General features: G+C 42.4%; 1 protein-coding gene and 1 long non-coding RNA gene across 6 annotated transcripts in view; both read left to right on the top strand.

The window, feature by feature from the left end:
- VTI1A (vesicle transport through interaction with t-SNAREs 1A) overlaps positions 1–4,464 on the top strand; it is a 236,331-nt gene extending 231,867 nt beyond the window's left edge. For all 4 annotated transcript variants that reach the window (XM_079976037.1, XM_079976035.1, XM_079976038.1 and 1 more), the window contains one exon: positions 1,300–4,464. Coding sequence is in view for 2 of the 4 variants with exons in the window: in XM_079976035.1 (XP_079832161.1) it covers positions 1,300–1,393 (94 nt within the window). In the remaining 2 variants the exon portion in view is untranslated. The remainder of the gene's footprint in view (positions 1–1,299) is intronic.
- Positions 4,465–7,614: 3,150 nt separating this feature from the next.
- Positions 7,615–26,723, top strand: part of LOC307216123 — a 75,699-nt gene continuing 56,590 nt past the window's right edge. For both annotated transcript variants that reach the window (XR_013838918.1, XR_013838919.1), the window contains exons 1-3: positions 7,615–7,782; positions 14,687–14,751; positions 20,064–20,198. This is a non-coding gene — a long non-coding RNA (uncharacterized lncRNA). The remainder of the gene's footprint in view (positions 7,783–14,686; positions 14,752–20,063; positions 20,199–26,723) is intronic.

The following is a 26,723-nucleotide window of genomic DNA, read 5'->3' as shown; positions in this document are numbered from 1 at the left end:
GTTTTTCCTTCCACCATCCATTGTTTCTTTGTTTGAATAGTGTTTATGGTTTTATTTTCCATCTTTTTACAAACAAGATTGAAATTTCAGTTGGTTTTTTGGGGTGGCGTTGTTGTTTTTTTGGTGGAAAGGGGGCTGTCAATCTGATTTTAATGATGCTATACTGCAAATATGTTCCTGCCATGTAAAGGTCAATATTCCGCAAGAGCCCGGATAAATAATTCCCTGGAATGAAGCTCAGGCCTTTTCTTAAAAAAAAAAAAATACTCATTTTTAATAGTTCTGTACAGATGGGTGTCATTCAGACTCTGACGACTGATAGTTTGTATCCTGATGAAACAAGAGGTTCATTTCCACAAGTGGTGTGTTACCATTACTCATTTCTATCTGTTCAGTACACAGGAATGTAGCATTTGCCTGATTACCATAAGTGAATCTATGCAAGTGAGGCAAAGAAAGGTTTTAGAACATAAGAGTCATAGTTTGACATGTCCTTCTATGTAGCATCCTTTTTCTTCCTCACTATCTTTTATACTTCTCCCTTGGTATTTGGTTCAAGTGAGCACCTTGCCAACAAGTTCCCTACCCTTGAAATCTTTCACTTTAATGCACAAATTAGCGACTGCTTTCTCTCTGGAATTAAGAAACCAAAATAAAATTATTTGAAAACCTCCATAATGGCTTGCTTGGGTTGCTGTGGGTTGTATCCACTTAAATATGCAATGAAAATGAAATCCATTCATTCCAGGGAGTCTACTCTTATGACTTAGTTAGATAAAACTTTATGTGGCAAGCTCCTTTCCAGTATGAATCGCCATCAGGCTTGTTTTAAATGTTCCGTTTAGCTGGTTTTAGACATTTGGTTAAATTATAAAATAAAAACAAACATTCAGATATTAATTTAATGTACACATAAATGTTAGAAGGCCCAGCCCCTTAACAAATGCTTTCAACTACAGGAAGTGAGGGACAAACTAAACATTACATCATTACATGTGTTCAGCCATTGCATAGCTTGGAAAAAAAAGCAGATATGGACATCTCAGATTTGGACTGTGAGAGGGTTAAAGCTTCCCCCATACTTACCTTAAAAAAAACAGCCACACAATGCTAAAGTCACATCTAGTTTGGCTCTCAGTGACACAAATAACAATCAAGATCAGTACAGATAATAGTTTTAGAATCTAGATAGCTGTACTCCATGGGTTACTCACGTGGAAAAGAAAAGTTAGGTGCTTTACATTGCGCTTTTATTGTCTTATTCTCTTTCACCACTTTCTTTTCTTTTTATTCCCTTAGGATCATTCAAAACCGGATTTTGTTAGTTATCTTGGGGATCATCGTCATCTTTGCAGTCGTGATGATTATTTATTTTTCTGTCAGGGGACACTGATATCTTTGTTCTTCACTGACCAGCAACAAACTGCTTCAGAGTAATTAAGACAAAGTGGTCACATGAATCATTCTCTTGCACTGAAAGGTTCTCCCTCTCAAAGCCTGCGGTTCAACTCTCGTGCAAGTAGCATAAGCATATTTTGTCTTACTGGCTGCATGTGCATTTGATATTTTTCTTTGTTTTATGTCATAGTATGACTGTTCCGGTTTTCCTATATTAGCATATGCAATGAACATATTGTTAGTATACAAGACCTCATGTGTAAGCAACTTATTAAATTCCATGCCAGATTTTTAATGCTGGTACTTGCAAGCATTTAAACACTCGACTTGGCTTGAGTTGGTAAGATCTCTGGCAAGAAATTCCCTCTTAGGATCTTGGAATAGGAGCAAACAGAATTTTTAAAAAACATAGTGTGACATACTCAGGCTTGAATAACAATCACAAATGTAACCCAGGAAAGCCAGAGGAGTCATTGCTTCTAATAAACATATTGTCTTTTTGACAGGATAGCTTAATGTCCACTGTGAACCTAGTATTCAAATGTGATAGTTTTTCTTATTTCTTTCAAACTTTATTTACAGACCATGTATATATATTCATATCCACCAAGACCTGGATTGTCAGATGAATTTATTTTGCAGTGTTGCCCTATGACTGTGTTGTTGTCATGCTGATAATGTTGCTTTCCAATATTGTGATTTTAATGAATGCAGATTCCAAAGCAAGAAAAGACTGGCTAGCAGTTATATAGAGATCCTTTCTGAGTCACTTCTCAGTTTTCTGGATTTAGATTCAATACAATAATGAGATTTAAAATCTGAAGTATCATGCAAGAATAAATATGGTGAGATTGTGTGCAAGTAATATTTTGAATGAATTCTATGTGCAAGAAATATCTAGAATGAATTGCATACATACTTCCATTTCATTTAAACAAATATGGACATAGCTGAAATGCTGAAACAGGAGTATATCTACTCACATAGGGGTGGCAAGAAAACAGCCAGTTGACCTTTTTCTGTATGTCCAAGAGAAGGAGGGTGCACTTCAGTTTGACGTTGTTTCAGCAGCTATTGCTTGTGCTCTCCCTTCTCTGGCCCAGCTTGCCACACATTAATAATAATAATAGTAATAATAATATATTTAGACACCACAAATCAAGTTCTTGTCATCCCTCCTACCCTCTTCCTTACACCCTTTGTGCAGCAAATAGAGGTTGATGGCATAGTAAACAGGTTGTAGAAAGTTATACCCAATTTTGGTCCCCTGGGATGTGTATTAAGACGATTACGGTACTTGAAAACACGTATTTCTTTCAATTCCCACATTCCTGTGTGAAAGGTTTTTATGGTTATCCCTTCAAAATGTAATATATGACGCACTCTTCCATGATGAGTAGACAGGTGTCCATACTGGACGCAATTGGAATTGTCTCCACCTATTTGGCAAAATAATATGGGCCCCAAATTGGATCCAGTGTATGTTTGACCCTTATTGTGAGACCCCAACATGAACACTTTCCCACCACTGTCCCTTTCTACCTGCACATGTAGACTGTGGCAGGACTTAAAGTGGGCTCTGCAGTCAGTGGCAGACTTTGGGCTCTCAAATTTCATGGGTGCCCTGTGTGACGCTAAATTTTGGTGCCGTCCTGCCTCTCAGGTTCCATTCTTCAGCATTGTTGTGGCACCTCCTGCAGAGTGGCGCCCAGTGCCGCTGCACCCGTCCTGTCACCCTGAAACCGTCTCTGCTGCAATAAAGCATCCCTTAGGCCCTAACTGCTGTACTGCAGCATCCAGAGTCAACAGGAATTATGGTTCCCAATGTCCAGTGCTATTTTTCTAGAAGAAGAGGTGCTGGAGCTCACCATGAATTTCTCCCTTGTCTTAGAATGGCAGTGGTGCCCACCTGAGAGGTGCCGGAGCTGAGCTCTGGCTGGGGGGAGGGGAGCCCTGCCAATGTCCCTGAATGTTGGGAAACTTGTAAATTACATTTCCCACAGTTCCTATAATCCCTTAAAAACTACCCATGTGCTTGCAGAATCTCCTAGGACCATACTGCAGCACACTGTGAGCTATCTCTGCACCATTGCATCTAGGTAAAGAAAGGAAAGGTTGGGGAGATGAGGAAGGCTGGACTTCAGTTGTGGAGCTAATCCTGGACTTGGAGGTGTCTGGGTCCATTCTTAAATGCATCTGGAGGTAGCCCTATCAAATCTGATGTCCATTCCATTCCATTTTCTGGTATTCCCTTTCACTAGACAGATAACTAAATGCTTGCCACTTAGAAACCACAGCATAGCCACTTTTAGCTGTAAAAACATTGTGATTAACCGGCTCCTTCTATTACCTGTGTATGCAAAAGGAGGAGGATGCAGTTGCTTAATAATAACAATTATTACAATTTTATCATCCATTTGCCCGGAGATGAGAGCAAAAGATTTTCATAAGACCTTTTGAAGTGCATTAATTGGAGTCACTTGCACAGATTATGAAACCAGAAATTCTGAACCCTTAGGGAACAGACTAAACCATAAAATAGTTGAGGGACACAGGCAATCTTTTGAAGGTTGTAAGAATTTTGTAGCTTTATCCTGCCTGGTATTCTAAGGAACCCTGAATCTTTATTGACTTCCATGGTATCCCTGTTCAAACACCCAGGGATGGAATTTGGCCCTAAACCTGTTTACTGTCCAGACACAAAGAACTGCATGCAATCTAAGCTGATGTAGCCGACTCAAATCAGACCTGTATAGCGTAGTAAAGAAAGTCATGATGAGGAGATTCACAAGAGAAATGCTGTTTATTGAAAAAGGTTAGGGCATGCATGTCTTCAGATAAATCATTTAAGTTGTGTAAACAGAACTATAGCCTTTACCATCTTAATAATACGGAGAGACTGAGTTCATGGGAGCTGGGCAAATGGGGATGAGGGAGAAGCCTGTATGTATGTATCAAAGCAGGTCAGAAGATGTGCATTTTCATAAATACTTTGTTTCTTCTAACAACTACTGTAAATATAAACCTCAAAGGAAAAATTAATTAAATTCTGTTAGTTTACTGGTTCTTTGTTGTTGTTTTTCATTTATTTGCCGTTAATGCCAGTGGTAAAAATCTGCATAATGCCGACTTGCCTCCTGTTCCAGCCTCCCTAGCCACCATAATACTGAGATTCTCTTCCCCAATATTCCAAAAATCCAACTATGAAATACAATGTCTCACCTCAGCAAGCCCCACTGAAAGATGCCAAATGAACCACTGTATGCCTTAATTCTAAAATTCACAATGATTTCCATATCACATTCTTTCCTACACTGCAGTTTCTTCTTTCTGGCTACATAAAAGGGGTCTGTCACAATGACATCCACATACTTTGATGATCTGATGATCCAGCGTGTAGCTTCATAGGGCTGCTGTATTTTGCATATGCTTTAGAATACTTAGTCGATGCTCTGTCCTTTTCCTGAAGTTCTTACAAACAGCAACCCCCGGAACAGTTCTGAAGAATACGTAGGGTTTCTACCAGGCTTGTAACGTGACCAAGTATGTATGCAGGCAGTGGTTCACACAATCTGGTTTATAGATGATGGACTGGTGTATACATGGGTATCTATTTTCCCACCGTAGTATCCATTTAGAAATTCTCACTGCCATCAGGGTGTCTTCATATGCATGACCTATCTCTAACTGCCAGACGCAAGCCTAGTGGCCACCTATATAGTCATGAAGGGACCAGCTCCTAGGTTGCCTTCTATGGACTTACTAGTAGATAGCAGATAGTTTGGCTAGACACTGAATTCAGCTTCTTTGACATGTAATAACCATAGGAACCATCTTGCGGCAGGAAAAGAACTCCAATGTTCAGAATAAGCCTCAGTTTAGTTGACTTGTGGTCCTGAGATGACCACGTGGTGGCTATGGTAGTTTTCCATTTGTTGACATGGAATGCTGCTCGTTCCCCCACCCACCCCAAAGGAGTTCTTAGTCTTAGCGTGAGGCTTACACCAGCCAAATCAACAGTGCAGTACCTGAACAATTAGATGCCTACAGGTAGGTGAATTACCCCTGCCATCCCCATCACAACACAGGTTCTGACTCCCACTGAACTCATTTGTCACATCTGTAGCAAGTCAGTGAATGAATCAAATGCATCCAAATGTAACCATCAAAAAACAAAATGTTCTAACACTGCGAAGCCTTTATTGAATGACGACGAATTAAAGGCACGCACATTAACATGCTCTTCTACAGTGTGTAAAATTCATATTTGCTAAACAGTTCCACTATGCAGAAGCACCAGACTAATTCTGCACTGATGCAGAATCAAACACAGTTTAATTAAAGACGCTTAAGTTTTAAAGAGTTTTTAAATGCTCTACGTTTTGGGAAAAAATATCAGAAAAATGTAGCCTGACTGACGTCAGTTCCCATCTCTGGGATAGAAGGCCATTTGGTATTCTGTTTAAGGCAGGCTGGATTGTCTTATTTTGCAGCCAGCTTGGTGGGGGGTTTTCTTTGCTGCTGCTTCAGAGCACAGAGCTTCAAAGGCTGAAATTAATGGTGAACAAAATTGTGCGGCTCTGACCATCCCATGCGGGGCAAACCCATTGAGGGTTATCATTAAGTAAAGAAATAAAGAAAAAAAAACCCTGCCAGTTCCTAAAAAAAAAAAAAACTTCATCAGATAATGACCTCAATGATTGGGTTTTCATTACCAAACAGCATCCCGAGATTGTCTGCCCCACAAAAAAAAAGCAACTGTGTGTGTCTCCCCTCTCTTTCTCTTCCCCCCCTTTTGCACATCTTTTCTTTAAACCTGTCAGATCATTTCAGTATTTCAAATCCGAGGAAAACAGCCTGCCTGCTGCTGTATTTGAAGTTGTAATGGTGTCAAAAAGTCACGACTGACTGACAGCCGTCAGTCCCAGAGGAGCTCATTAAATCATAAAAACTTGACAAGGAAATAATTGAGCATCACTGGCAGCTTGGCGCCTGTTTAGACGTTTTTATTTTCTTTCATTATTAGTCCCCACCATTACGTTCATTAACAAATTGCATTAAACAAATGTTAAGGGCTAATGATTTGTTTATCGCGGTTTTTATTATTATTATTATTATTTAAACATTAGCTGCGTCATGTGGTACCTCAGCAGCTTCACGCTATCATCTGACTGAATATTTTTCCACTCAGAGCTCTGGGTACTGTTGGAATATGAAATAGATTATTCATTACCCTCCTCTTTGCCACTGATTTGGTTTCATGTAGCGTCTTCCACAGAGAAAGATGAAAACTTGTCAAAAATAGGTTATATCTTATTCTAAGGGCAACAATAGCAGCAGGTACAGGCACACTTTAATATTTAATTAAGGTTGATGTTAACCCCTTTAAATGACTTTAGCTGTGAGTTATATTCAAGTGCAGAAGAGAAAAATAATTGTACTTAATTTGCAACCTGTACAGTAGGCATTCATCCTAGACTTAAGCAAAAAAATGAAAGAATTTTTTTTTATAATAAAAAATTTGTATAAATATTTATACCTTTTTGTCCATACCCTTGAATTACCCACTTTGGACCACGTCCGAAATATAAACTACTTTGTCTCCCCCCCCTTTTCTTTTAAACCCTCCCAGTAAAAATCTGGAGAGCACTCTGGTGATGGAAAGAGTTACATGTGAATCCCTGAGAACTTTGTGGCTGCGGTAATAAAATCCTGTTATTCACGACAGCCTGTTAACTGCTCGGCATGTGTTTTTGAACAAGGAGAGTTTTGTTTCAAGCAGCTGCAAATAAGTGCCTCTTTTTGGGGGGGGGGGTTGCAGGGAAACATTTATTTTTAATTGTGTATCTTCTTGCATTGCCTGCTGATGGTAGAACTCTAATCCGATTTTGATACCACAATCTAAGCTGGATGACTTGACAGGTCTGGCTAAAATTCTGTTCACATTCTTTGAGAAGGAAGGACATTGTACAGATTGTTCTCTGTGGCCTAAGTCTCCCAAACTTCAGTAGAACGTGCCAGTGGTCCAATCCCAGTTCTTTCAGCAGATACACCAGTGAGTGACATGGGAATCACTCATAATTACCAGCCTTCATCCTTCTGGAATCAGCAAATATGTCATGTGTACTTCATGACCCTGTATGGAGACATACTGCTGGTTTTTTTCCGTGTACCCTCCAGCTATTCAACCACACCAGTTCCACAGCTCTTCATGGGCGGCGGCTGAGATGCTCTAGAACTCTGAATATTGTCCCTGTTTGAGACAGCTTTTTCAAGGCTTTGGTAGAAAGCATTTGGGAAAAGAGGATGCTGTGGTGAAGGGAACGCAGTGGTGAGGGGAGAGCAAGGGGCAAAAAATCTGCCGTCCCACTCAGCAGTTTCATGGTAAAAACAGTCTTTCCATGCATAATAATTTGGCTATTCTCTTTGGAAATGCATTTCAGTCAAAGTATATTTGGAGTTAGGGGCCACAATCGAACAAGCTACTTGAAGTTTGCTTGCCCGGTGGAATTCTAAAAGTGTTTATCCATGCAGCTTTGGAGGTTGTGCTTCCTGAAAGGCTAGTCCAAAACATCCTGGACACGTACAGCCAATTGAACGGCTTTTTAGAGCTGGCTGGGAGATGCAATCCATGAGGCTATGTATCGTGCATACCCTTTTCTTTCTATGAAGGCTTCTCTTTCATCGCTCTCCTTGCCCAGCCCTCAAATGGTGTTTAAATGCTTACAAGCTTTAACTGATTACATGCTTTCAGAGTAGTTTCTGTGTTCGCCAGGATTCTTCTAGCATAGGACAGTGGGGGCACATGGTTCTTTTCCCTTAAGGTGCATCTTACACCAGACCTCCCCCCCCCCACCACCCATGGCTTTTTAAAAGTCATAGGAATTAAAAAAGGAAAGGTGCCCAATAGAGACAAGAGAACACATTTGGTTGAATTTATTTAGTTAGTGTCAGGGAACTGCCATTGGAGCGCAGGGTGGTGGAGAGGCTCTCGGATGATGGGAGACCCTCGGATGCTGGGGAGGGAACCAGCCGGGAAAGAGGGAGAGCTTCCGCTGAAGAAGGAGGGGGGAAAGAGGCGTCGGAGGTAAGGCTCAGAGACGCTTCCAGCGAGACCAGTGGAGAGAGCTCAGGACCTCCCCTTGGAACGCCCACTCTGCGCAGAAAGCTGTTGCGCAGGGAATCAAGGAGGAGACTTTATGTCAAAGAACTCTTATGTTGGAAGAAGTTCAGGAAACGCCCACTGACGGATTCTGCCAGTGATTAAGGCAGCCACAAACTGAGGGCTGTCCGGCTAGGGAGAGTTTTAACCAACGGCTCAACTTGGAGCGTTTTGGGAGCTTACGCACAAGCAACCCCTTATCCCATTACAGCTAGCTATGTACTACTTTTCATCAGAAAAAATTCAAAGCTGTTTACAAAATAAAACCAATGGAGTTACATATGATATATAAAGCATTAAGAATTAAATAACATACCGTATTTTCCGCTCTATAACACGCACCTGACCATAACACGCACATTGTTTTTAGAGGAGGAAAACAAGGGGGGGGGGATTCTGAATGAAACAGTGGATGTATCATTTTTGTGCCTCACGCTGTGGCCACAGACATCTGATCTGATGGTGAATTTGGGGTGACCCAATGCAAAAATCCTGAGAATCCCTGTGGACCTGTGCTTTGTAACCACGTTTTTGCACCATTGTGGCCCCAGGCAACAGTGGGTGCGTGATTTTTTTGGTGCAGGCTGTAGCCATGGACATGCTATGTGATCTGATGGTGAATTTGGGGTGACCCAATGCAAAGATCCTGAGGATCCATGTGGATCTGTGCTTTGTAACCACATTTTAAGTGGGGAGGGAAGGAAAAACACAGAAGGGACAAGGAGCACGAGAGGGGTGTGCAGAGAAGCAGCTGGCTTAGAATGCAGGAAAGGGGTTTAACGGGAGAGAGGAAAGGAAGGCAAAAGTTTCCCCACCCACCCACCCAAGCCAGCCCCCCCTCTCTCTCTCTCCCCACCTGCATGTTTTCTGGCTGCCTGCGAGTCCCTAAAATGCTTCCCTGGGCGCAGCAGCACCGCAGCACGGAGAGGAATTAGAAGAAAGGACGGGATCCTTTCCTTTCCCCTCTGCTTGCCTGGAGGGGAGGGGATTTGCCTGCTCTTTGTTCCGTTTGAGCAAACAGCAACCGAAACAGAAGAGGGTGAGCAGTAAGACCCTGAGGCAGAATGCAGGAAAGCAACAGCTTCCTCTCTTGCACGATCGGATTTTTGCCGGATTTTTGCCCCTGCACTCGGGCCAGTCGGCTCCAGGGACCACACATTCGCTCAGTAACACGCACAGACATTTCCCCTTACTTTTTAGGAGAAAAGTACGGTACATAAAAGAGATAAATAAATCAAAATCTCTAAAACAGAGTTCCACACACTCAATACCCACAAAAATGCCTACCCACCAACACACATGTCCCTCTATCAACCTACATCCACACACATTCCCCATCCCTTATACACATGCACACTCACAAGAATTACCAGTCTCCAAAATTCTCTTTGTCCATATACTACAACACTGGCAATTTCAGGCTGAGACCAAATCTAATCTAGGCTCCATCAACCCCAATAAAAACCTCTTCGATGGCCATCTATGGCCAAGGTATTAACCTCTCACCCTTGTCATCAGCCACCAAATCCTACGCTGTAGCAGAGAAGTGGGCAGCCTTCCAATCCCAAACTGTCCCACATCTCCCCCCACCTCCACCTGGGACAGCGGCACACATCCCTCTGTTCAGCCATATAGAGCATAAGGAGAGGGGGTTCACTCTGGCAGTGGTGGCTTTTCACAGCTCTATGGGCCAAAATGTATACTTGCCACTTCGGGATTTATTTATTTTTTAAAACTCTGGGCGCCAGCCTTCAGTAAGTCTGTTGTGGCAATTAAGTGACACAAAGCACTCATGGCTGCATTATGCCTGAGTGAAATTCAAAAATGCCTTTGCCACGTTCTGAGATGGCATTGCAGTTAGCATCAGGGAAGCATGGGGTACCGGACAAAAAACGGTCTTTCCCTGATCTCCTTGTGAGACCCAGATGAAGATCTCAAATAATGAATTCAATGTCCAAGCAGGCTCATGTGCCAAGCAGCTATCATTTAGTAACTTAGGCCCCAAAGAAATTTATGGAATAGAGAACTGACAAACTATGTTGTATAGGTTCGTTTCCAAGAAGTCTCCAGAGGCAATGGCACATGCAACACATTGCAATAGTTTTACCTACAGTGTTAGTGGGGAACCTCAGGCCTGGGGCCCAAATGCTTCTGGTTTCTTGGTCTGGACATTGGTTCTCTCCCCATACCTTACCAGCCTCATTCCACACAATCCTCAAGTGTTTTTGCCTTGCTGAAATGTATTCTTGAACCGCAAAACTACCTCTCACTTGCCTGTAGGAAGAGGTGTGCATGTAGAACTACCTCTGACTTCTGCCGACTGTATGAAGGTGAAGAGTTGCAAATGTTGCTCCACCCACTTTCCCCTTGGCCCTGCCTATTATGTGGCCCCTAGAAAGTTACCCATGAAGCCATACCCCTGACCTAGAGATTGACAGTGCATTGATAACAGTGGCCAGGGCATATCTGTCCTCTGCACTGGTTAACTTTCAGGCTGGAAACAGACTTTGCTGGAGGTACATGGGTGTCATGGAAAATAACTTTTTTCTCCTCTTTCCTTAGTAACAAGTAATAAATGAATGACAGGACATCTGTATGCTCAGCATTTCACATCCTTCATTTAATGGGATGCCTGCTATGTGGATTGGGGCAGGATACAAATACGTTGTATCACACATTTTGTTTCACTACACATTGAGGCAGGAGGAGAGATGGGCCCCTGCAATAAATAAAATAGTCTAGGAGAAAGGGGCTTTCCAAATAAACAAACATACCTGGCATTGGAAGACAGATCTACACTCTGGTTGATCTCATGACTGGATCGTAGCAGATCCAGTGTCATGAACTGGCAGGACAATGGGGAGGAGGAAGAGGATCCCAGTGAGGCCACAACTGGTACACACCAAGGGAAGCTGGTTATGGAGAAGGGGAGGTTGGGAGCATAGAAAGTACTCATGGGGTGACAGAGGACAGCGAGAGGATGGGGGTCAGTGCACAGGAGCAGGGCCCATAGCCAGAGGAGCCTCCATCTACTTGAACAGGCTTCCTCAACCTCGGCCCTCCAGATGTTTTGAAACTACAGTCAGTGGCATAGTGTGGGGGGTGCAGGGGGGCCGGCCGCACCGGGCGCAACATCTGGGGGTTAGGGTTAGGGAGCGCAAATCCACGGGTTAGGGGGCGCAAATTACTTGCCTTGCCCCGGGTGCTGACAACCCATGCTACGCCACTGACTACAGTTCCCATTATCCCTGTCCACTGGTCCTGCTAGCTAGGGATCATGGGAGTTGTAGGCCAAAAACATCTGGAGGGTCGAGGTTGAGGAAGCCTGTACTTGAACATGGCAGGCTCTGATGTGTGGGGAGCAGTGGGAGGAGTGCTTTAGGAGGCAGGCAAGGGCCCACAACCTAGATGACCAGCTGTGGCTCATTAGCTCTGGGAAGCAGCTGTGTGATCCTCAGCTGCAGTAGGCTCACAGCTGGTGAGGGTTACTGCCAGAAGCTGCAATCAACATGCAAGGCCTTAACTTGACTGCCCCAGGAGCTCTATGGGACTGTTCCTTTTTGAGACCGTATGCACCAGTGGAGACTTGCTGCCAGGTATGCTGGGGGTTCAGAACACTAGGCAGATCTTCTGAGAAAGTTGTGTTCCAAGTCTTATGCCTTCATAGTTTCTCAATGGCAAGGACTGCTGCCCACATGCTGCCCATGGTCTGGTATCAAGACCATGTCTTTCCACTCACTAAAGCCCTAAACAGCCTTAGCTGTATACCTGAAGGAACATCTCCACCCCCATCATTCTGCCCGGGCACTGAGGTCCAGCGCCAAGGGCCTTCTGGTGGTTCCCTCACTGCAAGAAGTGAGGTTACAGGGAACCAGGCAGAGGACCTTCTCGGTAGTGGTGGCTGCCCTGTGGAAAGCCCTCCCTTCAGATGTCAAGGAAATAAACAACTATATGACTTTTAGAAGACATCTGAAGGCAGCCCTGTTTAGGGAAGTTTTTAATGTTTGAAGTTTTATTCTGTTTTTAATATTCTGTTGGGAGCTGCCCAGAGTGACTGGGGAAAGCCAGATGGGCGAGGTATAAATTATTATTATTATTATTATTATTATTATTATTATTATTGCTGCTGCAGCTGAAACCCTCAGTTCTGTCTGTGTCTCCCTTCACCCCCTGCAGTCTTTAATTAATTGCACTGGTACTGCAAACAACTTCACAGTTCCCATATTGCAGTTCCCTAAAACACCCTCGCCAACAGGCCACTACACTAGACTACACTGGGCTCAAAAGTTGTCATGCACTACTTAACTGCATGTTTTGTCTCATATCTCGGGTTCTACAAATGCTAAAAATGGGCTTTTTGAAAATGAACACACTGGGAATCTGGGGGTCATCCCAGGGTGGCAACTGTCAACATTGGTCTTCCTGCAGACACACCCATGGAAGTTGGTAGCGGCCGTGCCGAAAGGGTGAGCACCAGAATATGGAGAAAGACAGCGTTCCTGCACACACACCCAGCCAATTTCTCTCATGCACTCGTTTGTATTTCTTGCTAATGTGGATCATGACCTTGTCAGTTCTGCTCTCTTATGAATGGAAGCCCCACACAGTCAAGCAGGATGTGGTCACTGCGCAACTATTGTTCTTGATCAGCAGTGGGGATGTTTTGCACTGTGGGAGGGCCTTTTCGATGGTAGCCCCGAGCCTTTCAAATACCCCTCCAAGGTGCCTATTGTACTGACTTTATACTGCTTTCGTCAGCTGTATCTATTCCTCCAGATTTTTGCAAGGGTCAGGTGAGATGATGTATCTGCTGCTTTGATATTCCACTGTCCTTTTTGTTAACATTGTGGTTACAAAGTTATATAGAATTTTTATTTAACCCACCCTGGGAATTTTGGATGAAGGGATTGTAATAAGCCCTATAAATAAATGAACAAATAAATAAATAAATAAATATAACACTCATTAATATCCCTGTTAGCTGTCTCTTCTAAGCGATATCTGTATTCATGTGTTGCCAAGTTGAATTCACATATGCACTCTGTACATGCAAACATACACAAACTTCTCAGAGCTCTAGAAATAATAAAACTGTGCTGTATGCTGACTGATTAAATTGACTGATGTTTTTGTTAAGTAATTTCTGTACACATGTATGACTCATTAACTTACAGGTACAAGCACATTAAATGTGTCCAGGCCCTACAGAGCTAAACAAAGTATATCTCTTACCGCGAATGTTGAGAGAAAACCACTACAGCAGCTGAAGCTGTTGTATTTGTTGCATATAAATAATGAAGGCATCTAGAGGAGTTAAAAAACCTGTAGACTATGATACAGTGAACTTGTGCACTCAGTCATTCCCTTCATCCAAACAACTGCCTTTGGCGTGAATAACAGCTTGGCTGATATGAAGCACAGTATTGATCTGTTGCTCAAGAAAGTCCATTGATAGTTCTTTGGACTTTTCCTGAGGTATGGCTGTAACAGCTGAGCACGAGAGGGATCGGCTGCTTCTATCTCTAGCTCATCCCAAATGAATTTAATAGGAAGCCAATCCAGAGAGGGCAGTCTGCTCTCAATCTGTACTGTTCAGTCTCACTTACACACACACACACACACAAACAAACACAAACAAGCAAACTTTCTCCCTACGTTTCTCTCTTTCTATTACTAAAGGCCGATTCACACTTCAAATTTTAAACTTAAAATCCATAGAAGTATCGAGACGTAAATGGCAGCATAAGTGTGGGGACATCAAATGGGAAACTACACAGAGCTGTTTAAAGTGGGCAATGGAAAAGTCTCCCCAATTGATTTTGCCACTTCGATTCAGGTACTCCCTGTGCCCATTCAACTGTGAACTTTGAGTCCAACACTTAAGAGCAGCGGTATTGGGTTTTGTTCTTTTCAGATTGTGAGCCTGTGGGCAGGGACTTGCTTTTTATTTCTGGACAGCACCTAGTGCATATTAGGTGCTTGATAAATAATAAATTGTGTTGATCCTGTGTTATTTTTCGTGCCCCATATCTATTCTTTAACAGGTAAGCCAAGGTATACAGGCATATCCTTTGGATACCTTGCCTCAGCCATGTTCTGTGACCATCCATTTCCACATATTTTTAGTGCCAAGGGAGAAGAAGAGGAAGAAGCAAAAGAAAGAGAGGAAAGAGAAGGAAGAGCTGGTAAATGTATCTGTGTGTTTTGTGCCCACAGGGCAAACAGTAATTTAGCATTCCTAATCCAAAGGCCACACCATAGCTACTTTGAACTTTAAAAAACAAACCATGGGAGATTACAAATCTAAGAAGAGCTCTGCTGGATCTGACCACAGGCCTATCTAGTCTAGCAACCTGTCTCCTGCAGCGGCCAACCAGGTGCCTCTGGAAAAGCGCAGAAGCAGAACGTGAGAGTAATAATTCTCCTTCCTTGCTCCTCAGCAACTGGCATTCAGTGACATACGACCTTTGAACCTGGGCGTTCCTTCTTCTTTCTTCTTGAAATTCCCCTATCATGTCTATTTTGATTTGATATGTTTAATCAAGTGCACGCATGGAGAGAGAATACATGGAGTTGTTTATTTGGGTATTAATGTATGTGTAATATATGTTGACTGTCCAAATTGAACATAGCGTGAAGCAAGCCATTCCATTAGCACAACGATTTGTCCTTGCATGATAGCATGCTATTTCCCTCCCCTGCATGCCCCCTAAATCTATTCTGGGATATATTTTTCCCCCTCATTTATTTATTTATTATTAATGTTGCAATACATATATGAAATCTTTACATAATAATACATATATATTCGTAAATTCACATTTTCATATTTCATTATGTACCAACATTTACCCATTTCTTATTTCTTGCCCTGTGTCTTCCTTCCAACCCTGCATGACTTCCTTATTATTATTTTGTAACTTTATTATTGAGATTGTAATTTTGTATCTTAATAATTAAACATTCAATCATATATATCTGCTTAGCTTAACTTAACTTAGTGAAATCAGTCTATACATATCAATAAATTCTTGTTGGAGCATCTATTCTGGGATTTTCCCCAACCCTCTGGAGCAGATTTGGGGACAGGAGGAGAGGAGGGAAGTCCTATTCTGCTAGCTCTAATTCTAGCTAGCGCAATTGTTTAGCTGACTAAATTATGGGTGTGTTTGGTAAGGGGTGGAGGCAATACCTTTCAGCAAAGAGAGCTGTCACCAGCAGGCAATGTTGCAAGAGAAATGACCATGGATGAAACAGCCCTTATCCCCAGATGCTGAAAGATGACTGAGGAGGCAATGTGGTTTGGTAGCAAGGTAACACAGAGTTAAAAACCAGACATGAAGCCTAGTATTGCCATATGAATAAGACCTTCTCACAATCCTATATATTTACAGAAAAGCCAACACGGGTGTTTTATTTTATTTTAGTTCTGGAAAACTTGTAGATAAACAGCATCCTATTTCTTGACCCAAAAATATTGCGTTCAGGGTGTTCTTTTAGATACATGGTCCTAGTGGGAGTCTGGCTTAACCCCATTGAACTGATAAGCAACATCAAAAAACACTGTGGACTCTCACACTTTGGCTAGAATAAAATGTAACCTGCATCACTTTTAAATGCTTCAACATAGGGATTAAACAGTAAATAACCACTATTTGAAATAGGAAAATAATCACACTTATTCTTGGTTAATGACCCAGGTTAATCACAATGTGATAGTAAGGAAACCAGCTTGGTGAACCACCTCTTTAGTATCTGGTTGTTCAACCTACATAAATGTTGACATATGAGCTTCTGTGCCATGGTGATACTTGCTTTGGGAACCTCTAGGCTGGACTAGTAATGCATTTATGTAAGTACTGCCTCTGAAGAGCATGCAGAAATTGCATTTTGTGCAGAATATAGCAGCTAGGTTTGTTGACAGGCCTTGGCCTCAGGGATCATGCAACACCAACTGCCATCCAGTTGCATGGGTTATCTCCGGGCTCAAGGACTAAACGCTGTGGGTTTCAAATGTGTGTGAGACTACATCTTTTAGAAGACATCTGAAGGCAGCTCTGTTTAGGGAATGTTTAATAGACTATTGTATTTTAATATTCTGTTGGAAGCTGTCCAGAGTGGCTGGGGAAACCCAGCCAGATGGGCAGGGTATAAATAAATTATTATTATTAATTATTATTATCATCATCATCATCATCTTATCAAATGTGCCTCCACACCATGAGATCATCAGGAGTGGCCCTGCCACAAGTCCCCGGCATCTGAAATTTGGCAAGTGAGTATTTCAGAGCTCCTCTGAAGCTCTGATCCTAGGAACCTGCCTAGCTCCAAGGTTTTAGGAGGAGGCTTCAAAAACTCCTCTAAAAAGGCTTTTGGTGATAATTTGGCACTGCTGATGATGGCACCTATTGGAACTGGTTTGTGTTTCACTTGTTCAGTTGCTGCAGATAGTCTGTTTTTTATTGAAGTTTTAGTGTTCTGTTTAAATCTGTTTTCAAATCTTTCGAAGGTGCCTTGGGAGCCAATTTTGGTTGAAAAACAAGGTATAAATATAATAAATAAGACTCATTCTCACATTTAGATATGACATTAGAGCATTTTAATTGTCACAACACATTTTGCTCTCAAATAGGTTTTGTGAATTTCAAAAATCAGTTCCGATTAGCAAGTTGTGACATTCTGTTCTCAAACATGTCAGCATTGTGCCAGTCAAAATAGGTGCATCTGGCAGGTAAACCTACAATCTTAGGTACACATTCAGTATATATCAGCAATTTGTAAACACCACTTAAAAATAGGTACCATGCCTATGAAATAGGTACACTGAGAGTATGTTGTTAAGGCTGCTTCTCTGCACATAGAATTAATTTTTCCTCTACATAAAATGAGACCCTGCTACAAAGAAAATGTCACTAGATGGCTCCCATTTTCACAAGCTCAGATCCAGGAGTCCTTTTTTAGTGTTATCCAAGCACAATTCTCACTGAAATCAACAACCTTGGAAATTACCAAGGACACTCATAGATGACTCCTGTTTGAGCAATGGTTTAAATTTCCCTTTATTTTGCTACTGCTCTAATTGGAAGCAAGCATGTTTGAAAGTTTCTTGAATCCCGGATTGTTGTCAACTTAATTGTGCTACATATGTAATATTGGGGTGCAGATTTTCTTCATGTTATTTCTTTAACTCGCCTTTTCTACATCTTCAGGGTTGGTTTGTCCTAAAACACCACCACCATGCTGTTGAAAACTCAGACCTATGTTCATATCTCAACCTAACATTTGCAAGCAAAATCAATAGTTTAATGTGAGGAAGACACCCCCCTCACACACAAACATAATAAAGTTAGCTTTAATCCAGTACTAAATTATAACACTCTGCAACAAACAGTGAGCAACACCAATTGGAATTAAGTGCAAACAACCATGTTAATAGGCAAATCTACCCTGGCTCCTGGCTCTGACATACATTTGATTCATGCCTGTCATCACCTGCATGAGGTAAAACATGCCAACATGCTCCAATCCCTCCAGCATTGGTCAGTACTCATTGGGGGGGGGGGGCTTATAGTCCCCTAAGAACCATACCTCCTTGCCATCCCCTCAAGCCCATTGGCAATGAAGGGAAGGCTGAAGACTGGTCCTTCACCATACAAGGTGCCTCAAGATGCTTGCCAGGAGCATCCATGATTCATAATTCCTGCCAGAACTTGCTGCCAAACAAAACAAGCCCAATTAGCCAAATAAACATAGCAACTCATAGCTAACCCTAAACTGTAAATGCAGGACAGGTCACCTGGCTGTATGAAGCTCCACAGAGGCTGAGTAGGACAGCCTTATATAGTTGAGCACTGCCACCAACCCAATTGGCCAATAGGCTCCACATGACAGGGGGATGCATCCCCATTCCAGCTTCAATGAAGGTGAGGTGAATCTGAGGACATTTCAAGTGTGCCAGGTCACTTTAAGAAAAGTGATTTCTGTTCATAGCCATACATTGTGTGAGCGCTGCTGGACTTAATGGGAAGGTCATGCTAAATGCCGCCGCTCCCCACCACTGCATATATGTGTTTCCTAAGACCAACCGGCACAACTGACTACTTGGTCTATTGATATTTGATATCCAAGCCTCTATATAGATATGACACAAGGAGCACTGGCCAAGGCCACTTGGCCAGGGGAGTACAAGTGCAGAGATTCTCCCACTACTTTGGTTCAGTAGTGAGCCCTTTGGAAGTCCAACCTTATTGGGAGAAAGGAGAAACTTCAAACTTTGAGCAAGTTAAGGAATGCCTGTGTTTAAGCTCTTAGTAGACCAATCTGCACCCAATAAAAATGGATTCACTGGAAGCAGAACAGACAAAAGCAAGTACACCTTGACATATAATAAGTGTATGGAATTCAAAGCCAAAAGATGTAGTTACAGACACCAGCTCAGATAGTTTTAAAAGGGGATAAGACAAATTCACAGAGAACGATTCATTCAGTGGATATTAGACATGCTAGCTACAGTAGATATAGTTAAAAAGGTAAAGGTAAAGGTACCCCTGCCCGTACGGGCCAGTCTTGACAGACTCTGGGGTTGTGCGCCCATCTCACTTAAGAGGCCAGGGGCCAGCGCTGTCCGGAGACACTTCCGGGTCACGTGGCCAGCGTGACATCGCTGCTCTGGCGAGCCAGAGCCGCACACGGAAACGCCGTTTACCTTCCCGCTGGTAAGCGGTCCCTATTTATCTACTTGCACCCGGAGGTGCTTTCGAACTGCTAGGTTGGCAGGCGCTGGGACCGAGCAGCGGGAGCGCACCCCGCCGCAGGGATTCGAACCGCCGACCTTTCGATCGGCAAGCCCTAGGCGCTGAGGCTTTAACCCACAGCGCCACCTGCGTCCTGGTAGATATAGTTACTGAACACCAGTTACTTGGGGAGCAAGGGAGGGGTGAAACAATATGGCAGGTTTGTCTGCTTCCTACCCTGCCTCTGAGCCCCCTGAGATTTGGTGGATTTTTGGACTGACCCAACATGGCTTTTATGATCCCAGGTAAATACACCCCTTTCTTCCTTCACAAGCATTTCCATGCTACGATTACAGGAACATCCCTGGAGATGTTTTGTGGCCATCCCTAAATACATTGTTTGGGAGCACGCCAGAGACAAGACAGCAAAAGCTCAAAAGAGGCAATTGTACACACACCCAGATCCAATGGGATGCCTTGTGCCTGCTTCCCCGCTTTGCTTATCTGGTTATCTCTGGTTAAATGTTATATAAAGAGCCCTTTTCTTTGATTCAAATGTTTGGATGAGAGTTTTGTGCATAAAAATAGTCTCCCCCAAAAAAGCAATTTTCTCTACTTCATCTTCCATAACATCCTGAAATGTCAGCTGAAATACAAGAATGAGATGCAGAACTCTAGAGCAAAGTCCACTTCTGGGCATTGTGACCGCAAGAGATGGACTTGCTATATTGCCAAGGGTTTTTTTAGAGTCTCTTCTTTATTTCCCACAGCTTGTCTTTCCACCTTTTAAAACAAGACTTTGCATACTAAAGATTGTAGAGGCAGCCAGAAGAGAGCAGCATATACACAATACATCTCTAGAAAGGATTAAAAATCAATGAGTTGTTTTCAAATTAGAAAAGGAGGTAAGAAGCCTTTTTCTTGCTCTGTCTTTATTATTTAGTTTTAAGGTTCCCTAGTCTAGTGCAAGAGCTACTTGGCCTAAACACACACATGCAACCTGCTCAGAGTAGCTTATGCCTCCTAAATAGTTGAGGAGGAATCTGTCTGAAACATTTGCTGAACAGGGGCCCAGAGTCTGTGGATAAACATTCGTCTTGCTTTTGCAACAACCCCCACCCCTACAAAAAACAAAAAACAAAAAAGCCCACCCCCTTGCAAGGTTTTCTTGAAAGTTGGAGGTTCGTTATAGAAAACATACATAACCTTTTGTGGGCTGCATCTGCAGTTTGTTGGTTTATGAAACAGGCAAAGTATGACTTTCGGCTGGCGGGGGGGAATATGGGGGCTGGGCAAAGCACTGTCAGGTCAGCCCTGGTGGGCTTGCCTAGCAGAGGCAGCAGGTAGCAGCTCATGACTAGGGAGGCAACCGTTGACATTCCCATAGTGGATTGAAAATGGCAGCTAGATTGAACGTCCCACTGTGACTGAGAGAACCCTTTTTAAAGGGATACTAGTTACTAGTGTTGCAGTTCTGGCAGCTTCCCAAAGATACCAGACACTAGTACTGTGTCTGGTTTCTTTATTGTGAAATAAGCAACACCATTTCACAAGTGTGGTTTAAGCAGGCCCATTGCCCAATTAAGTGGAATTAGCTGAGCCTTGTGGCTTCATGGAATAAATGAACCCATTCCCCAGCTGTTTCTCCCCTTGCCTTCCCACTTCCTTTCAGCCAGTTTTCCCTTCTGATTCTGTTCTAGTTCTATTTTCTTGCTAGCTCTTGCGTGTTCCTGCCTTCATTATCCTTTCTGTCTATCCCCCCCACACACACTTCCTGCTTTTCAGCACACTGCCTATGTTGCCCCACTTCTGTTCTCCATCCATCCAGCATTAAGCCTCTCCTTCTCCTTTGTGCTGTGAAGCACTGCAAGTGCATCTGATGTTCGGTGGAATTGCAGCACTAGTAGGTTGTTTCTCGATTTTAAATGTGTTATGAATTTAACTGGGTTGCTGTTGTAACTTTAATTGTATGTTGCTGGTTTAGTTATTTATTTTATGTTGGTTATGTCGCACTTTGGGCACCTGCTTGGGTGGAACAATCATATAAAAAACAAAGAAAGATAAAAGGAAATAACTAAAAGGCATCAGCAAAATTTGGAGTATTATGCACATTAACTGGAGTCTGTCTAATTCACAAACTTAGACTTTATAGTGGGTGGCCAAAGATTCCCTGTTATTAAGTTTACATCCACACCATATATTTAAAGCACTCATTCATGCCCTCCCCCCCCCCCGAAATCTAGGAACTGTAGTTTATTCAGGATGCCAGGAGCCCTTGAGGGGTCTCCTAATAACATTCAGCAGCCTTAACATACTACAGTTTCCAGGTTCTTTTTGCAGGGGAGCGGGGGTATGTGACTGTTAAAATAATATGAGTGCTTTAAATGTGTGGTGACCTATGATTTTTTAATCTTTCCACAAATCTTATGTGGGGTGAAGATTTCTTCAGCTGTAGTAAATTGATGCCACTGAATGGAATCAAAATAACCTGTTGAGATCAATTTGGTGAGCAATTTGGAGACAACCTGTGCATGGAATTCCTGGCATTCCTCAGAATGAGAAGTTGCCTCTCTGTTTCTTAGCTCTCCAAGTGTATTGGGGTTGTACCTGTATGGCTCCCCCCCCCCCACTTAATTTTTAAATTATCAGATTAATTATTTTTTCAATTGATGTCAGCTGCTTTGAGAGTCTCTTTTGAGACTGCAGTTGTGGGGTATACATAAAAGTCTGGAAGTCTTTTCTGTGAGCTGTCACTTTGGCTTCTCTGTTGTGGAGGATTCTGCTTCTGGGAATGAGTCCTGCTTTTCCGCTCCTCAGTTTGCATCGTTTGCTCTTCTTTTCCATTGTTTTAGTTTTTATATTAATTTTAGGCAGCAGCCTGATGATGTTTTGTCGCTCTATTTTGTATAGCGCTGTAGAGTGGCTGCCTGAGATCTGTTCTGAAATCTCGTTAAATAAATATGTCCACTGCTGGATTAAAATATCTGCCATGATTGATGGGAAGCTCCCCAAAATTATATCTGCTTGATCAGTTAGCCAGCTGTTCTGACATTACCAGGTTTTGGCAGAACTTCACTTTTAATTCATTCTTATGTTTTCTTTCTGAGGGATTTGAGCAGGGAAGAAAATTGACCCCCTTGAAAGCAGAGATTACTGCAAGGGTCGGGGATACTTTATGGAGCTGGGCAAAGTCTCAAGTTGGATTCTTGGTGTGATCAGTTGGAGAAAAATCTTTGTTTGGAAAACTATAAAGACACTGCACTCCATTTTCATATGCATTACTTTAAGGCTCCTGTCCTATAACAGTTTACTTGGGCTTAAGCTGTACTGAGCACACCTTCTGTGTAGGCATGCGTAGGATGGTGCTGCAAGAATCTGACTGCTGCTTTCAGTGACCCTAAAGTACAGATCCAATCTTGTGGCCTACCAGCTGCTACTGGACCAGAACTCCCATCATCTCTGACTGTTGGCCATGCTGGCTGCAGCTGATGGGTATTGCAATCTAGGAACATTTTGTATGGGGAGGACCATAGATTTCACACCTCTGTCCTAAACCATCATTCCCCCCAAATGCATTGCATCTGTAGAATCTAAGTGGCGGAATAAACCCCACATTATTTGCTTGTTTGCGGCAAATATAGAGAGATTAGTTGGTCCAGTCTTTACATTGGATTCAACTTTGGCTAATCCAACATCAATTTGTAAATTTGTTAGTTGGCTAAAGTAGCACTTCTCCAAGTATTTGGTTAGGTATTATTACCACTGCTGTTACTTTTATTACCCCATTTCTTACCCGGTTCCAAATGGATTAAAAACAAGAAAATACGCAGGGTCCTAAAATATGGTGTTGGGTGTCAAATGCCAGCATAAAGAGGCATTTTTTCAGCAGTCAATGAAAGCAACGTAATGGAGTTACTATATGCACCTCTGTAGGGAGGGAATTATACAACTTACTTGAGAGTTAAAAGAGTTGATTGATTAAATGATAGCCCATTGTTCCGAATCTCTATTGCATTGCCATTGCTTCTCTTCATATACACACATTTAACTGCAACATTCATATTATTTATTTGCTTGACAATTAGCTAAATCCAATCTAATATTCAACAAAGGTTTTATTAATAAGGCAGAGAGAGAGATGCTCCATGATCATAATCAAATCAAATTGCTTTGTATCTTTTGTGGAAGCTGCAAGAATAATTAGGCAGATTATTTCTTTATTTTTTATTTAAATGTTTGCTTGAAGCATTAGACTCTGGATCAAGCCTAATGCAGATGGAAGAGCTCTAATGTATACAAGGACACTTCTGCATAGCTCTGTGAATTCCTCCCTAATGCAGAAAGTGAACTTGCCTCGGATACAGCACTGAACAAGGAACCCTGCATTTGCAGGTTGCTTTGCAAACCAAAGGAGCAAATTACATGATTCATGCATTATTTAGTTATTGTGCATTTGTAACTCAAGAAATTGCAAAGGGGTTACATCTGAACAGAAATCAGTATATATTATATAAAAAATACAAATTCCACATTCGGCACAATAATTATGGTTACTATTGCTGTTGTTATTATATATTTATTCCCCGCCTTTTTCCCCTGGTGGGACCCTGGGCTCAAGTTTTGAATTAATCATATTGTAAACTATACATCTATGCATGCAAAGGCTGCTGGATTAACATTCCCAGTATAATTCCACACTTAGAGTTAGGAATTTGACCAGGAAGTGTGTAAGTGTTGTCATGAGTGTGTGTACAACAATCTTTGGGACACCCAGTTGCACCCCGGACCCTATTAAAATATCTTGCAGAAGATACTGATAATTGATGAAATCTTGCCTTCACTGGCCTCATAATCAACCACAATGTATTTGATTGGAGTTTCTCCCAAAATTCCTTTTGCTCACAGTTCTCGTAAAGCTGTTATCAGTGGCGTAGCGTGGGTTATCAGCACCCGGGGCAAGGCAAGTAATTTGCGCCCCCTAACCCATGGATTTGCGCCCCCTAACCCGTGGATTTGCGCCCCCTAACCCGTGGATTTCCCTAACCCCCAGATGTTGCGCCCGGTGCGGCCGGCCCCCCCTGCACCCCCCACGCTACGCCACTGGCTGTTATTCTAATAATTTGGGTGTTGGAATGGAAGGTTGGAGCAAACCTGTGTTCACAGCAAATAAAACAATCCACTTAGCAATAGATTTCCTTGGAGTTGCTTCTTTTGGCCCCAGTTACACTTTCTTTGGATTACTGGCTGATCTAAATCAGCTGTGCGGTGGTTAGATTTTAATCAGCTCTCGTACGCAGTAATTTTAACTGCTGAAAAAGCTACTAATTAATCACCTTTCTGTATGTAAGAGAGAGATAAATATCCATCCCAGAGGAATTATAATTTCATGGTTTCTAATGATGGGCAGATTACATTTATCTGGATAAATGCAGGGACAGAAGGGGGAGGGTGTCGTAAGTAATAGTCAAAGGCATTTAGACACCATTTAAAATCTTCCCTGCCTTAATTCCATACGATGATAACACAATTTTCCCAGTTTGTGTGTGAAACAACCACATACATGCAAAGACAGACAAAAGGAAATAATAATAGAGAGACTGAATACCAGGAATGATAATTAAAACAAATCACTTGAGACTGATTAAAGTTAAAACAGACTAGTCAAGATTCAGCACAGTACACACTGGATTTAATAAAAGGAGAGGTGGGTGTAAAAAATAACAATAATGATGATAAATGAAAACTGCATTGTGTGTGGCTGTGCTGCTTGCAATAATGAGCATTACTACTACACTCTTGTCCAGTAACCGTGTGGGCAAAAACAGCCACGTTCACACAGACAAGGATAGCCATCATGGCATCCTCCAAATGTTTTTGGTCTACTATTCATGAGAACATAGGAAGCTGCCTTGTACCAAGGCAGACCATCAGTTCATTTACTTCAGTTTGGTTCTCACACTGACTGGCAGCGGCCCTCCAGGGCTTCAGGCAGCGCTTCCTCCCAGCTCTACAAGGAAACGCTGGGCTTTGAACCTGCAATTTCCCTGCACGTCGAGACAGTACACTGAGCCGTGGCCCCCTAACCTAACACCATCCCTGACCATTGGCAATTTTGACTGGGGCTTGATAGGAGCTGGAGTCCAGAAACCTCTGAAGGGTACCACGTTGGTTGTCTAAAACAATAAAAACTTACAAAGCAAACAGTAACAAGATTAAATCAAGATGGAATAAAAGAAAAAGAAGAAACTGAGACAGAACTTACCTAAGAGCGAGACGTTGGGAGAACTGGGTGTCCATTGGTTACATAATTTATCCTGTTGCCACCATGGGTTTCCTTGCTAGGCTTTGTTGCTTCGCTCAGGTAGAGGAATTTCTTTTCAAATGTCAGATTATATTGTACATCTGCTTGTTCATACCATGTCTACAGGTGATGAATTTTAGAAGTCTCTTTGAAATAAATGGGATTGATAGAGAGTCTGTGGGTTTTTTTGTTTTAAGTGGATCAAATAAACTCCTGCCTTTTATTTTTATTTATCTGTATAAAATGTGTTTTATTGAAAACTGGGTAGTATGCAAATGTCCCTGGGGCATTTAAAAAATGTTTTCGTATGGCCAGTTGCTAGAGAAGTGCCCTGGTGTGTACAGAATGCAAACAGAGGCGTATCCTGCCCCACCTCACCGCAGCTCCCTAATGCAGGCATAGGCAAACTTGGCCCTCCAGGTGTTTTGGGACTACAATTCCCATCACCCCTGACCACTGGTCCTGTTAGCTAGGGATCATGGGAATTGTAGTCCCAAAACATCTGGAGGGCCGAGTTTGCCTATGCCTGCCCTAACGCCTACACAGATTTTTTAGTGGAGTGGTGGACCTAAGAATCAGGTTTTCCCACATCTAGCAATGTTGGCAGGTATGTAAATGCTACAGTCAGTGTCTTCAGGCATTCCTATCTCCTGTTCCATCCTAGACTGCAGATGTGGACTACTCAATGAGCAGAGCTCTGCTTCTCCAGATGTGATCCCGGCCCTTCTTTATGGGGCCATTGGAAGTGGCTTGCAAAACCTCAATGTTCATTGACCAACAAAAGTCCAAACTCTGCTTTAAAGGGGGGCAGGATGAGAATGTGGGAACTGGCTCACAGAACTCAAGTCACATCAACCCCATACATTTAAATCCTTCTTAAAGTGGTGTAAGAGCATTTCCAATGTAAGGTGTGGGTGTGACCCTAGATACCAAGGCATTTCATATAACCAGATCCAGGGATCCAAACTATGGATTACCAAGACTTTGGACAGTACAGGTTCCGAAGAGTAGCTTGCAGTTACTAGTTCTTTTTACTTCCATACCACACTGAGCTAAGGCAAGGTCTGGTTTAGTGTGTCATGCCATGTGACTCATGATTAAGCTCTCCCTTTGGTAACCATCAAACCAG

Source organism: Podarcis cretensis (genome assembly GCF_951804945.1).
Source record: "Podarcis cretensis genome assembly, chromosome: 5".
Classification (NCBI taxonomy): Eukaryota; Metazoa; Chordata; class Lepidosauria; order Squamata; family Lacertidae; genus Podarcis; species Podarcis cretensis.
The sequence above is the reverse complement of the archived record's forward strand: the minus strand, read 5'-3'. Positions and strand labels throughout refer to the sequence as shown.